The 15,627-nt window shown below is 33.6% G+C and overlaps 1 protein-coding gene across 7 annotated transcripts in view; it reads right to left on the bottom strand.

The window, feature by feature from the left end:
- The window catches only part of TBCK (TBC1 domain containing kinase), a 200,420-nt gene that overhangs the window by 57,304 nt on the left and 127,489 nt on the right, over positions 1-15,627 (bottom strand). For all 7 annotated transcript variants that reach the window (XM_026499132.4, XM_044384227.3, XM_044384224.3 and 4 more), the window contains one exon: positions 12,217-12,392. In XM_026499132.4, the coding sequence (XP_026354917.1) occupies positions 12,217-12,392 (176 nt within the window). The remainder of the gene's footprint in view (positions 1-12,216; positions 12,393-15,627) is intronic.

Below are 15,627 nucleotides of genomic sequence, written 5' to 3' on the forward strand. Positions count from 1 at the left end.
TGCCATGGTCTCAAATCAGATCAGCTGCCAGGTGGACCAATCCTAAGTAGGATACTCTACCCTAATCATGAGAATTGTTATTTTCAGCAAAGGTGACAATAATTCATATTTATTTTCTTCTTTTGTGTTTCTCATCAAGAAATCCACCTCCAACACCCTCCTACTCACAACTTCTAAACATCTCTCTTTTCCTTCTCAAGAACCTTTCCCTCCACCCTGGCTCCCCAATCTTCCTTAATGTAAGATACTCTAGAAATCTCTTAGTGCTCATTCAGTCATTACATGATTTTTTTTTTTTTTTATCTGGCTCTGGAAATTTTTTCTGTTCTTGTTTCACACTTGCTGTGTTTACATGGCACTGCTCCATTCATAACAGGCTTGTGCATACTGAAATCCCCACATTTAGAGAAGGAGCATTTATTAATTTGATGACTTAGGATGAGGAGACCCATGGATTTCTATAACTCAGAGGAAACAAATATCTTTAATATGTAACTGTGAATTTTCATTTCCTAGGATAACTTCACACACAAAAAAAGAAAAATAGTAAATGTTTAAAAATATAGTGACAAGATATGGAACATGTAAATATTTCAAGCTTCAGAGAGCTGCAGTGAAACAATTAGGTTTCTTAAATGAGAAAAATAGGAAGGGTCACTGAGAAAAAACAATGATAAATATGCATCACTAATTTAGTTTCTTGACGTGGAAATAAAGAATTATCCTTGAGTTATTTTGTTACATTTATTTATTTATTCTGTTTCATTCCACAAAGGATTTGAGAGTTTGGTTCAGTTTACCCTTCTAAACAATTTAATACATGTTTTTATCCCTTCCTGATATATTATTTCCATCTGCCAAAATAGTTTTCTGGTGTGCTGAATTAAATTACACCCAAATTTGGAACTGATATACTGTGGGAAAGGAAGTTTATATAAAATGATAACAATCTTGCTACTCTGGACTTAAGCTCGTCTTAAATAACACTTGAGACTGGAAAACGAACAGCAAGGTTGTGATGGGGGCAAGGCTGGGGCGCTGCTGACCGTTCCCTTCATCTGAACTGATGTGTTCTCAGCCACCTTTCAGCGTGCACCCTCAATTAGTAACCTATTTTGAAAAGATGCAGTAAACACTACTATGAAATGAAGACTGAATACTCTGTAACTTAAAAACCTTAACAAATTAAATCATCAAGTGCTTGGGATGTACTAGATGCTCAATAAGTGTTTACTGAATGAATATAACTTAGTCAAAAGTCTCTTAGAATGATGAAGAAAAAAGGAAGAGTAAAATTAAAGTTTTTTTAAAATCATTACTTTTGATCTTGGCCTTTCCTCTATCCCTTCCAACCTTTCTCTTGCTTCTTTACATTTCTTCTCTTGAAGAAAAACTGTTCATATTTTTCAGTTTTCAGTGGGGGACAACATTTTGTCACTTTCAATTCCTGATGCTGTCCGTGTTGTATGACAACACTGTTTCTGTGTTTATGCTCATATATACTCATATGGTGGTACCCTGTAATTATTACTTCAATCATGACACACTTTCTGAGTTGATTTAATAGGGTTTCCTTTTACTGATTTCAAGAGGGAAAATACCATAAAGTTTTTTGAGTCCTGGATGAATTTCTTACTCTAATTTATTTCCACATGAATGGCGTTTGAAATTCCACTGTTGTAGGTCAGTATCTCTGATTAGGAACTGCTTTCACAAAGCAGAACAAGGAGTGGAGGAGCCGGAGAGATTTTTAAGTAGTAAAGACAAAAAAAGAGGCTCAGAGAGTGAGTAGGCTGAGATTGCTGAATAGTGAAAACAGGTGGTGGTTTTGGTTCACGAAAGGTAAGTTAACTTGCCAAAAGAGGTTAGACATAAATAACTAGAACATAAGCACACTAATATAAGAAATACACAAAGAATCAATACAAAAATAACACCATAACCATAAATATGAATGTTTTATCATTGAGGTTTTTTCCTGTTATGAATGAACATTCCTGTTTACGTGCAAAGTCATGAGAAAATTATATGCACATATCATGTTAAGAATCACCCAAAGATCTTAGTAAAAACATGGATTCCAGTAGCCAACTTCAGAGAAATAATTTAGTAGATATTTGTGGAGTCTCAAATATGCACTTTCAATAAGTATAGAGGATTTTGAAGACCATTCTTCAGATACGTTGTCTTACAGGAAATAGAGTAAAACAGTGGTTTATTTGAATTAACCTTTTGTTAATTCACTCAAAAATAATGATTACTAGGTACTATTTATTGATATGCCAGGTATGACAGGCATTGAAGATACAGTTGAAAATAAGAGATAAACATATATATTGTAAATATATAATATAAAATAAATATACATTTACATATAAATATAATATTAATATGCTTATATTAATATTATATATTAATAAATATATAATAAAATACATTTTATATATAAAATAAAAAACATATAAAATAAAACATATTATAAATACAATGCATTCTATGAAGGAAAATTAGAATGCTTGATGAATAAGGAGCTGTGACTAAGCAATTAAGGGCTTTGTTCAACTGAGAGTTAACTGGTATAACCTTATTTGTGGTAATTAATTCAACTAAATACACGTATGTTGAGAACACACTATTTCTCAGGCATTGAATTAGGCCCTGGGGCTTGAGCGATAAGAATGGTTCTTTCCTCAATGTACCCATAAACTATTAGAGAAGAAAATATGTTATTATTTTATTTATTAAGAAGTTACGTCAACCATTATGCTAAGCAGTGAGGACACAAAAATGAGGAAGACAGTTCTTATTCTTCAGGATTTCTTCTAATAAAGGGAATGAAGGCAGATATAGAGAATTTAAGGTAGAAGTATGTATGTGGTATTACTAAAACTAAAAGAAATCTAAATCTAAAACTAAAAGAAAAATATGAGGGAATGATCCTGATGGAAGAACTTGGTAAAGTAGGAAGGGAAAGATCATGCAGGGCCTTGTAGATAGGAGTCTTGATAAGAATTTGGTTAAAAAAGATTATGTTGAGGGTGGGCCAGAATCCAATACAGCTGGTGTCCTAAAAAGGGAAATGAGAAATTTGGATACACAGACAGACATTCAGAGGGAAGTTAATGAGGGACAAGGTGGCCATGTGACTGGAACGATGCATTTACAAGACAAGGAACACCAAGGATTATTGGCAAATACCAGAAGCTAGAAGAGGCAAAGAAAGATTCTCCCCATGAGCCATCAGAGAGTACATGGATCTTCCAACATCTTGATTTTGAACATTTAGTCCCCAGAAGTGAAAGATGATGAATTACTGTTGCTTTAAGTAAAATAATAATAATAATAGTAATAGTAATAATAATAATAATAATAATAATACTAAAAGATTATGCTAGTTTAAGTCTGAAGAATAGAGAGGAACAAGAATGTAAACAGGAAATTATTGTTAGGAAAGCAGGTAAGAGGTGACGGCAAACTTGACTAAAATGATGTCGTGAGAGATAGAGGGAAGTGAACAATATTTATGAATAGGGCTTTTTGACTGACTGAATTTGGAAGAAAAGGCAGGAGTTAAGTATGAATCTTGTTACTGACTTGAAAAAGTAGGGGAATGATAATGGTGGTTACTGATATAGGGATTGCTGGAGGAGGAGCAGCTTTAAGGGAAAAAAGAAATTCGGTTTTGGATATGTTCAATTAGAGGTTACCTGTAAAACATCCAAGTGGAGTGTTGAGTAGACATTGGATGTATGGGTCTTCTAGGGCTAACAAGAGAAGCTGGAGCTGGAGCTAATATCTGGAAGCCATGGTAAGTACATGATGTAAGTATAGAATACTGTGCAATATTTTTCTTGTGAGGACCAGAAGGAGGCCTACACAGAACCCTGAGGAATGCCATATTTAATGACATAAAAGGACAGGTGGAGACAGTGAAAGATAATGAGTAGAAGTAACAGAAAACAAGGAGATTGGGGTGTATGAAAAAATTCAGGAAAAACAATGTTTGAAAACTGGGAAGAGTTAGCTGTCCTAAAGGTTCTTAAGAGCTCAAGTAACATCAGGGCTGAAAAAAATAATTTGTGACTTTTGTCAGGGGGATGGAGAAGGTAGAGCATAAAGCGAAGTGAGTGTAAGAATAAGTGTCAGGGCGCCTGGGTGGCTCAGTTGGTTAAGTGTCTGCCTTCAGCTCAGGTCATGATCTCAGGGTCCTGGGACTGAGCCTTGCATGGGGCTCCCTGCCCAGCGGGGAACCTGCTTCTCCTTCTCCTTCTGCTGCTCCCTCTCTCCTGCTTATGCTCGCTCTCTCTCTCAAATAAATAAAATCTTAAAAAAAAAAAAAGAATAAGATAGGTGTCATAGAGGGCAAGATATACATTCTGTGTGTCTCTAGATAATGGAAAAATTAAGTCACGTAAATAAAAAACTACTGAAGAACGGTGATATTCTTTATCTTTAGACCTACATGTATGTAATTGAGACAATAATGTGATTAATCTTGCAATCATTATTCCTTTTTTAAGGATGTGAGGAATTTATCACCAAGAATTTAAGAATTTGCCCAGGCATTTTAATTCAGCTCTCCAGTATAAATAACTAATTGAATAATAACTGAGTAATCTGGTAATATACTGATTATGGTAAATGGATTAAAATATAATGACAGATTTTTATAAATGATAAACAGAAGATTAATTATATATAAAGAAAAAAATCAGCTATACTATTAAATACTGAGAAATAACAAATAGCATAGACTTCAAAAATAGCAAGGCTTTATCCATTAAACTTAATATGATGGTAATACATATAGCTTTTCCATGTAGCTTTAACCCAAACAGTCCTTGATGAAGTGTCAGATTCTGACAGACTACTCAATATCAGTTGTTCACTTCCTTAACTTCAGAAACAAGTTCTCATTAGCTCTATCCAACTTGGAGGAGTTCCCTCTTTGACTAACAGAAGTAAAACCTGACTTAGTTTAGAGAGAGATCAAAGAAATTCTCTCTCTGATGATTAGCTCTGCTTAGGGATGACTGTTCATATTAAGATTCTCTTTTAAACATTAGACAGACTTCAGAAATCTTGCTGGTGGAATTACTGTCCTCTCAACTAAGGCATTTCTTGCCAAAGACTAAGAGCTTCCACTAACACCATTCTTCTCAGTATAAGGGGTCAAAATTAGTTAAAATACAGAACTAATAAAATCAACTGAAGTTCATAGAGTACAAGGATATGTCTCCCTGGCTTTGCCCTTTCTTTTGATCTTCACTTCTCCTTTAGCAACTTATATAGCTTTATCTTATAAATATGAAATTATACACTTTTCCCTATGATATTTATGACAGAGTAGAACATATTTTTGAAATGGCAAAACTCATCATTTAAATAAAATGTAATAAAAATTAAATGCAACTTGCACACATAATATGATGATGTCACTAACAAGGAGAAATGATTTCTGGTAGGCTTAGACTACAGAATTCAAGAAAGGTATAGTCAAAGCAAAAGACTGTTGGATGCATGATTAGAATAACTACATTAAGTTATTAAAAATATAATTTCAGGTCTGTGTATTTAAGTTAAAAATCTTCATTCCCCTTTCTGATCAATGAAGCATGAGAGACTATGGACTCTGAGAAACAAACTGAGGGCTTCAGAGGGGAGGGGGGTGGGGGAATGGGATAGACTGGTGATGGGTAGTACGGATGGCACGTATTGCATGGTGCACTCGGTGTTATACGCAATTAATGAATCATCGAGCCTTACATCAGAAACCGGGGATGTACTGTATGGTGACTAACATAATATAATAAAAAATATTATTATAATAAAAAAAACAAAGTTAAAAATCTTGTATTATTGTAAAATCTTGGCCCCTATATACCAAATACACCAGAACATTAACAGAACTCCATGTGTTGCAAATTCTCTTGTTAGCAGAGGAAATGTGACCTATCCCAGCGAATGGGCTCTTTTACCAAAGTTCAGTATGCATTAGAAAGAATAAGTAAAATAAAATTAGATAAATAGGCAATACTATTTTTATTTTCCATATACCCTTTATTAGAGTGGCTTGAGATTGCTCATGGTGATGAAAAAGGAATTCTTGATGTCCTTTACTTACATAAACTCTATCTTTCAAAGGCTCATTGAAATAAAATGAGTTGATAAGAATTGATAAATACCTAGTATGTGTAAGGCATTATGTGTTAAGAAAAATGCCCACTTATCTGTACCCCATAGGTTCTCATATTATTTTCTAGATACTCTAGAACTTTCATTTGGAATTTCTTCCTTATCTGAAAAATCAAGAACGTGTTAAAACCTTTTTTTTAGTTTATTTTTAATTTCTAAGTCATAAGAAGTTATTTTTATTTTTATTGCTTTCTAGTTTCACTAAATAATGATCTGAGGAATGTTGTCTGTATTATTTCCACTTCTTAAAATTTATTGAAATTTACTTGTGGCCTAAAATGTGGTGGTTTTTTTTGTTTGTTTGTGTGTGTGTGTGTGATTTTTGGCCAAAGCCAAAAAAAATGATCACTTGAACAGATTTATTTCTGAGTACAGATGTATAACAATATCTTAAAAATAACATTTGTCCAATTAGTGTTATACAGATACAGCAACAGGAATGTCTTTTCATCACACATACGTGGTAGTCATATGAAGACTTAAGAAGAATTGGATTCAGATCTGTTTTGTAAAAGCTGCTGATTCTATGATATTTTGAATCTCAAAATGACAATGGAAGACAGTAGGTAAAAGTACAATGCAGTAGCTGTCACTGTGGTGGTGCTATGTACTCTCAAAAATAATCTAATTCTGACAAAAAAAAGTATATGTAACCAAACAGAAAATAACAAATTAAATGATAAAAGTGGTCTTTAAAAACACAAAGTCACTCACATTCACAATAGTTATATTGGATTCAAGAGACCTAATGTCTCTGATATACTTTTTCTTTAATAGTATATAAATTTCTTGAAGAGGGGAAAATTGCACATGCAATCCTATTGCTTTTTAAAGTTAATCTTGAGATTGAATCAGTAGTAGTTTTTTGTTTTTGTTTTTTAAATAAATTCATCAACAATTCAATGGTAGTGATGAGGCATGGCCAAATATCTCAATGGAAGGATCCTAAGAATTTCCTACCTTCCCCAAATCTTTTAATTTTTTTTTAAGATTTTATTTATTTATTTGACAGAGAGAGAGACAGCCAGTGAGAGAGGGAACACAAGCAGGGGGAGTGGGAGAGGAAGAAGCAGGCTCCAAGCGGAGCAGGGAGCCTGATGTGGGGCTCAATCCCAGGACCCTGGGATCACGTCCTGGGCTGAAGGCAACTGCTTAATGACTGAGCCACCCAGGCTCCCCTACCTTCTCCAAATTTTATAGTCAAAGCACCAAGTTATAATGGTGACTTTCCTTCCAATCATTCCACTTAATGTTTAAACATTCATCTGAATAGATGGGGGCATAAATATGTATATTTATATATATTAAATGAACACAGCAGAGCCTTGGTAAATAATTCATCTCAGAATTAAGACAAGTAAAAAAAACAAAACAAAACAAAAACAAAAACCATTCAGCTTGGCTCAACCATGCTTCACTCTCACTTGGGTGTACATCTTCAAGCATGGACATACTGAAAATAAAGACCAAAGAACAACTAAGGAATGAAATTTGCTCTTTTAAAATGTAGACTAGGGAAAGGATAAGAAGAAAAGGTTGGTAAAGGACATCAATGATTACATAAATTATCCATATACCCTACAAAGACTTTGGTGGTGAGAGACAGAAGTTTTGTTACAAACTGAGAATCACTATATATATATACTGTACTTCTACTAGCAGAGAAAATAGTTGTTGAGATTAATTTTCATAGCTTGTATCACAAAAATTTTCCCTAGTAAAGAAAATTATTAATTTATTGCACAGTATATATTTTTCAAACCTCAAATATTCCCTTGAGTGTGTAATTTTCCATTCCTTTCCCATTCCTCTCCCTATCCCAATTCCCTTAAAGCTTAAGCTAATCTTTAATGTAACATGTCACTAATCCATCTATTTTCAACCTACTAGTTCATTTATCTATTATAAGTAGGAATTTCAAAATATATTCAGTTTTAATAAATCCATTTCATTCTATTTATCAGTTATATAACTTATACAAATACATATGTATATATATATTTATATTTATACACATCTACCTATCTAACTACCTATATATTTTTAAAATTAATAAGCTGTTGTTGGAATTGTGAAGCAGAATCTTAGCTATTTAAGGAAAAGCTGATGGGAAAGACATTGGCACTAGATGAAATAATTCTTTTGGCAATTCTTTAGTAGTTTCCAGATCAAAATAGCATTAAAACTAAGAAGTAAAGGTTAAAGTGAAATCTTAAACTTAAATTACTGAGGTAAAACTGCCAGAAAGATTCCTTCTTTGGAGAGCCAGTCTCCCTCACCCTACTCCCCTTACTGTTTGTAGTGACTTCTAAATGTAAAGTAATAGTAATAAAGCTAGCATAGCTGAGCAGAAAGGGATACCAGGACATCTCTTCTTTTATACATATTATTTAGATATAGAAGATTGTCATAAAATTCTTGGGTAGTTTTCAAAGTTGAGACCTTTAATCTTTAATTACTAAACATGTAATAATAATGTTACCATTTTTGAGTGCTTATTATGTATTAGATACTGAACTAGGTACTTTACATATATCATTCTTAAAACAATTCTGCAAGGTAGGAATTATTATAATTATGCCTGCTTTTACAAACAGGAAACTAGAACAGTTATAAAGATTATAAGATTATAAAACCAAAGGAGCAGGGTGAAATTTAAAACCAAGTCCACGTAACAGCAAAGCTCATGCTTTTTCTACAAAATGGGTCTACTTCAGGGAATAAATATGTACATGCATGTATAAATTCATGTTAATTAGAGTTCTCTCATAGCTGTTTTCAAGCTTCCATTCTACTCGTCAGAGTGCAGTTTATGTTTCAATTTTAAAAAGCCACTTTTTATCTGTTTAAAATTTGACATGGATATATAGTATATAAATCTGAATTGTGATTATTCTAAATGTAATGAATATGCTTTTATAGTATGTGCATACATTTTTTTTAGTATCTGCTTTTTATTATATTAAACATTTAAATTTGAACCAAGAAGGCTCCAAATAAACAGAAGGATGGAAAAGGGGGACAAAATTTCAGATAAAATGTAAATAAAATAAAATAAAATATTTTGAAAAAATAATTCTATAAATATAAAATTCTGACAAAATAGATAGTTTAAAAAAGAATTCTATTAAATAAGTATGGTATTTAAATGGATAATTTTAAGAAACCCATAAAGTTACAAAAATTGACTTAAGAAGAATGATCAAATATCTCCCTAATTAAAAGACAAGAGGCTCAGATGGTTTTATAGACAAGTTTTACTCAATCTGTAAGAAACAGATAATTCCTCTTATGCAAACTGATTGGACAGTAGAAATGCAATCTTTTTTCTTTTTTCAAGATTTTATTTATTTATTTGAAAGAGAGCACAAAAGTGGGGGGAGGGGGAGAGGAAGAGGGAGAAGCAGACTCTCCACTGAACAAGGAGTCCGCCCTGAAGCTTGATCCCAGGACACTGGGATCATGACCTGAGCCAAAGACAGATGCTTAACTGACTGAGCCACTCAGGCACCCCAGAGAAATACAAGAAAAGACTGACAAGGACATACAGAAAGACTGACATGGACAGATAAGAAAATTATAAATTTATTTCACCTCTGAACACAGATGTAGAAATTCAGTATTAGCAAATACTAGCAAATAAAATATAGTCAATATTTTTTGTTGTTGTTGTGACCTAGTAGAGTCAATCTCAGGAATGCACTTAATATCAGAAATTTTAATAATGTTACACATTATCATATTAAAGGAGGAAAATGGATGATCCTAATCAATCCTTACCAGTTGAATAAGCATTTGATAAAATTCAACACTCATTCATGATAATCACTCTACTAAGAGAAAAAGGGAAAAATTTCTATATAAAAAATTACCCATCACCCGTATAAAGTATTTATCAAAAACATCAAACCTAGTGGTGAAACTAGAAGCATTTTCATTAAATTTAGGTACAAACAAATCTATCCACTCTCATAACTTCTAGTTTATTTTATACTAGAGATCTTGTCCAATGCAATAAGACAAAAAAATCAAAGACGTAATCATAAAAGTAGTAACTAGAAAGATATTTTATATGTATTTATATGATTGCATTAGTTTCATAAACATCCAAGAGAATCCACAATCTATTAGATTTAAAAAGAGAATCAAATTCAAAATACTCGGTATTTACTCAAAGGAGTTGAAAACTTTTGTCTACACAAAAATTGCACATGGACGTTAATGAAGCTCTATTTATAATTGCTAAATTTAGAAGAATTAAGATGTCCTTCAGGAGGTGAATGGTTAAAAAACTTGTACATCCATGTCTTGACAGTCAAAATACCATCAACATTTCTCACAGAGCTAGAACAAAAATGCTAGACATGTTTCCAAAGGGAACGGCAAGAAAGGCAAAAATGAACTATTGGGATTTCATCAAGATAAAAAGCTTTTGCACAGCAAAGGAAAGAGTCGATACAACCAAAAGACAACCAACAGAATGGGAGAAGATATTTGCAAACAACATATCAGATAAAGGGGTAGTATCCAAAATCTATAAGGAACTTATCAAACACCCAAAGAATAAATAATCCAGTCAAGAAAAGAGCAGAAGACATGAACAGACATTTCTCCAAAGAAGACATACAAATGGCCAACAGACACATGAAAAAAATCCTCAACATTAGTCAGCATCAGGGAAATGCAAATCAAAACCACAATGAGATACCACCTCACACAGTCAGAATGGGCAAAATTAACAAGTCAGGAAATGACAGATGCTGGCAAGGATGTGGGAAAGGGTAACCCTCTCACACTGTTGGTGGACATGCAAGCTGGTGTAGCCACTCTGGAAAACAGTATGGGGGTTCCTAAAAAAGCTGAAAATAGAGCTACCCTATGACCCAGCAATTGTACTACTGGGTATTTACCCCAAAGATACAAATGTAGTGATCCAAAGGGGCACCTGTACCCCAATGTTTATGGCAGCAATGTCCACAATAGCCAGACTCTGGAAAGAGCCCAGATGTCCATCAACAGATGAATGGATAAAGAAGATGTGGTATGTATATAGAACAGAATACTACTCAGCCATCAAAAAATGGTATCTTGCCATTTGCAATGATGTGGATGGAACTAGAGGGTATTATGCTAAATGAAATAAGTAAATCAGAGAAAGACAATTATCATATGATTCTCAATCATATGTGGAATTTAAGAAACAAAACAGGATCATAGGGAAAAGGAGGGAAAAATAAAACAAGACATAATCCGAGAGGGGGACAAACCATAAGAGACTCTTAATCATAGAAAACAAACTGAAGGTTCTTGGAGGGGAGGGGAGTGGGGAGTTGGGGTAACTGGGTAATGGGCATTAAGGAAGGACATGATGTAATGAGTACTGGGTGTTATATGAAACTGATGAATCACTGAACTCTACCTCTGAAACTAATAATATACTATGTTAGTTAGTTAAATTTTAATTTTAAAAATTGAGAGACAAAAAACTAATAAAATAAATAAATGTAAAAAAAGATGTCTGCTTCTATCTATCTATCTATCTATCTGAAAGGGAGAGAGAGAGAATGAGCACAGGAGCATGGGAGGGGCAGAAGGAGAAGCAGACTCCACCCGTCCCCCAAGCAGGGAACCTTACACGGTCTTGATCCCAGGACCTTAGGATAATGATCTGAGCCTAAGGCAGACACTTAACTAACTGAGCCAGAGTTGCCTCTTTCTGTTTTTGTAATTCTTCCTTTGCTTCTGTAATTCTTTTAGCATATGACTAGTTGAGATACTACAATTACACAGACAAAATGTGAAGCTTGCTACCTGAAGAAATATATCAAACAATCTTCTTAATTGTAAAACTAAATAGACATAAACGTTTTCTAAAGGTGCATAAACACAATCACATATTAGAAAACAGTTATGTTAAAAGGACATAAGTGATAACATTATTTTGAGCAATAATTATGCTACACTACATTTTTCACATCTGTCTTCCTTCAGAGTTTGTAAATTAAGTCTGCAGATACATACCAAATCTGTTTTTGGAGGATCTGGGCACTCAGTGGAGAAAAAAGGTGTCGAACTTCTGACTCCACTGCTATCAGCAGTTGGCTTTGGAGGTTGAGCGTGCTGTCTGTAAGTAGCACTTTTAGGAGTCCAACAAAACAGGTTGATTGATTCTCGCACACAGCGTTCGATGTCAATTTCTAGATAGAAATTTTTTTTCAAAGCAAATATTTAGAATTTGAATTGCTATGTTCATGTAAAAAACACTATCTTTCCTGAATGCATATATCCAATATGGCTAAGATGATAACCAATTAGAAAAGATGTCAGTAAAGTATAACGTAGATATTAATCAGCATATATATGACTACAATGATGGCAGTATTTTATATTATTATATACCTACATATATACATACATTTACATATGTGAATATATACATAGATTTTTATGTGTATTTTATTTATTATCTACATATATACACACATATGTATATATACATACATATATACATATACACAGTAGATATGTTTGGATATTTCAGTATATCATTATTTAAACATCATGGATTATAACACATCTTATTTAAGAATCTGCCTCATTTACTCCGATACTATGTTCACTTTTTCAAAGTAAAATAGAGGTTGGGGAGGGGAAGACTAGAATTTGGGAGTGGACAGGCAAAAGATCCAGTCTACCATGACTTCTAGTAAAGTGTACTTAAAGTTTTCTTTTCACCTATCAAAGGAGATATAAAATAAATAGGGCAAATTTTATTAAAGTATCAATTCTCAATTTTTAAAATAATTTCCTGAATTAAGTTTCACATATAGAAAAATTGCATGCACTTGGTTAAAATGATTTTTAAAAAGGTCTATTTATTTGAGCAATGGTAAATATAGTGAAATGTATTTTTTAAAAAGCTCTGTAACATTATCAACTTGATACTCCACAAAGAGAAGAACCCAGACACCAACTAGAAGAAAAATCAAAGTTCAAGATGCGTTCTCTACTCCATTTAAGAAGGAAGAAATGTGCTCAATTCATTTTTAAAAATTCCAATTAATATGGTTATGGTAAGAATTTGATGCTAAAGAGAGAAACCCTGTCACTTAAAACAAAGTTGATCCATTTAACACTGTTAATCTCCAAAGAAAGAATTTCAGACCATAGATTTTGCATCTGCAGGGCTGAAATCAGTCTGACACATCTGTCACCCAGTAAAAGCTTGAGTCAAGTCAATGATCCACATCAGAGGTTGTGGTTCAGTCATTAAATCACTAGCATTGGAAAAGCCCATTGTATCTGCTTCCAAAACACCCTACCAATACCATAAAAGGTTTACAGTGAATCTTGAGAATTTACTGGCATCCACCCCAATTCCACCCCGATTATTAGTACTGGCAGATATCCCATTCTCCATTCACTTGACCCATGTCACCTCTCCATCTCAAAATCCTTCCAAAGTCGTTTATCATAACCAAAATATTATACAAAAAGTACTTTGTAAATTGTACATCAAAATATGCAATTATTCTTAAAAAGTAATCTCTTATCCTAGGGCACTACTGTTCTTTTAATTTCCACTATAATTTTGATTAATGCATTGTGAATAAAGCATGTACCCTGGATTATGGTTTCAAGGTTTGATTCCAAGCTCCATGAAGGATTTTGTGATTCTGAAAGAAATAACTTCTCTAAATCCTGAGTTTTCTTTCTCTCTCTCTCTTTTTTTTTAAAGATTTTATTTATTTATTTGACAGAGAGACAGCCAGCCAGCAAGAGAGGGAACACAAGCAGGGGGAGTGGGAGAGGAAGAAGCAGGCTCCCAGCACGGAGCATGGAGCCTGATGTGGGGCTCGATCCCAGGACCCTGGGATCACGCCCTGAGCCGAAGGCAGATGCTTAACGACTGAGCCACCCAGGCAACCCTAAATCCTGATTTCTTTATCCTCTTCCATTACTATCATATCTCTAAGAAAGAGTGAACTATTTCCAAAATAATAAAACACATCTCATACTTCATTTGGGCCAGAGTAGGTGAAAAATACATCTCTCCTGAAGACTTCTGTTCTTTTGCTCTAATGGCTATGAACTGCTCCCAAGATCTAGCGAACAGCTGTTGTCCTGGCACTTCTCTTTACTATCATCTAATTCCCTTCATCTCCCCCCTATATTTGATCCTTCTTTTGAGAGACATTATTTACTCTTTCTTGATTTACTCCATCATTTTGGTGGAACGCATTTTCCAGCAGCTTCTATGAAAGGGTGCACAGAAGGCAAATTATTTTGAAATCTTCCATGTCTTTTAATATATTTATTCTGCCCTTGACTGACAGTTACAGTAGGCATAGCATTCTAGGGCTGAATTTTTTCCCTTCGGGGTTATGCAAAATAGTGCTTCACTGTCTTCTTCTGAGAAGTCTGATATGATTCTGAATTGAAATCATTTGTATGTGATTTCCCATTTTCTGTAAACTTTTAGGATCCCTGGTGTTCTGAAATTTCATAATGATATATGTAAATATGTCACTTCATTATGCTAGGTATTTGGTGGTCCTTTTGTAATTCTCCACCTAACAGAGAAAGTTCTTGTTTGACACCTGAGGTAATTTGTTTTTTTCCTCTTTTCTCTTATTTTAAAAAATATCTTGAAAATCCTGAATTTGTTTTCTAATAATTTTGCCTTTTCTTCTTACTTTTCATCTGTCGTTTTTGTTTTATTCTCAGAGACTTTTCTTAAACTTTATCATCTAACTCTTCTATTAGAAAGCTCACTGCATTTCCACATTTTTAATTTTCAGTAAATCTTCTTTGTTCTTTGTTACTTAAAAAAAATCTGATTTGTCACAGTTGTAATATCTTCTCATAATTATCTTTCTGAGGATATTCCTTTATTCAGTTTGTGTTGGTCTGTGTGTTTTAGTTGGAGATTTTCCTTAGAGGTTTGGCGATCTATGAGCCTACCTATTTAAAAGAACAGCACTAAAAATCAGATTGGAAGTTTTGTATATGTGAGCAGGTCTTGTTGAGTGGCGGATTTACTACTAGGTAGCTTGGAGACATGATCATTTGTTAGAGGCCCCTAAATAAGGTATTTCTTCTCCTGGGGACATTCTACCTCTCCAGAGAATAATTCTCTAATCTGTCTAATCTTTTCCAGCATTGCCCATGGAGAGTTCCAGGGATTCTAACTACATACATCCCCTCATTTCTGCTCTCTGCTATGCTGTTGACTCTGAATTTCAAGATACTTTGATTCTATTACTCCAAAGAATATCCCTCCAAATTTATTGTGCTCATGGTCATGTTTTTTTGTAAAATCTGCAAAAGTAAAGATATTTGAGCCACAAAAAGTGAAGACTTCTGTCTTTATACCAATTTTCCATCTATTACATTTCATCTTGTGTTAGGCAACATCATAGTGGCTGGGGA

The sequence above is a fragment of the Ursus arctos genome, unplaced genomic scaffold (assembly GCF_023065955.2).
Source record: "Ursus arctos isolate Adak ecotype North America unplaced genomic scaffold, UrsArc2.0 scaffold_11, whole genome shotgun sequence".
Classification (NCBI taxonomy): Eukaryota; Metazoa; Chordata; class Mammalia; order Carnivora; family Ursidae; genus Ursus; species Ursus arctos.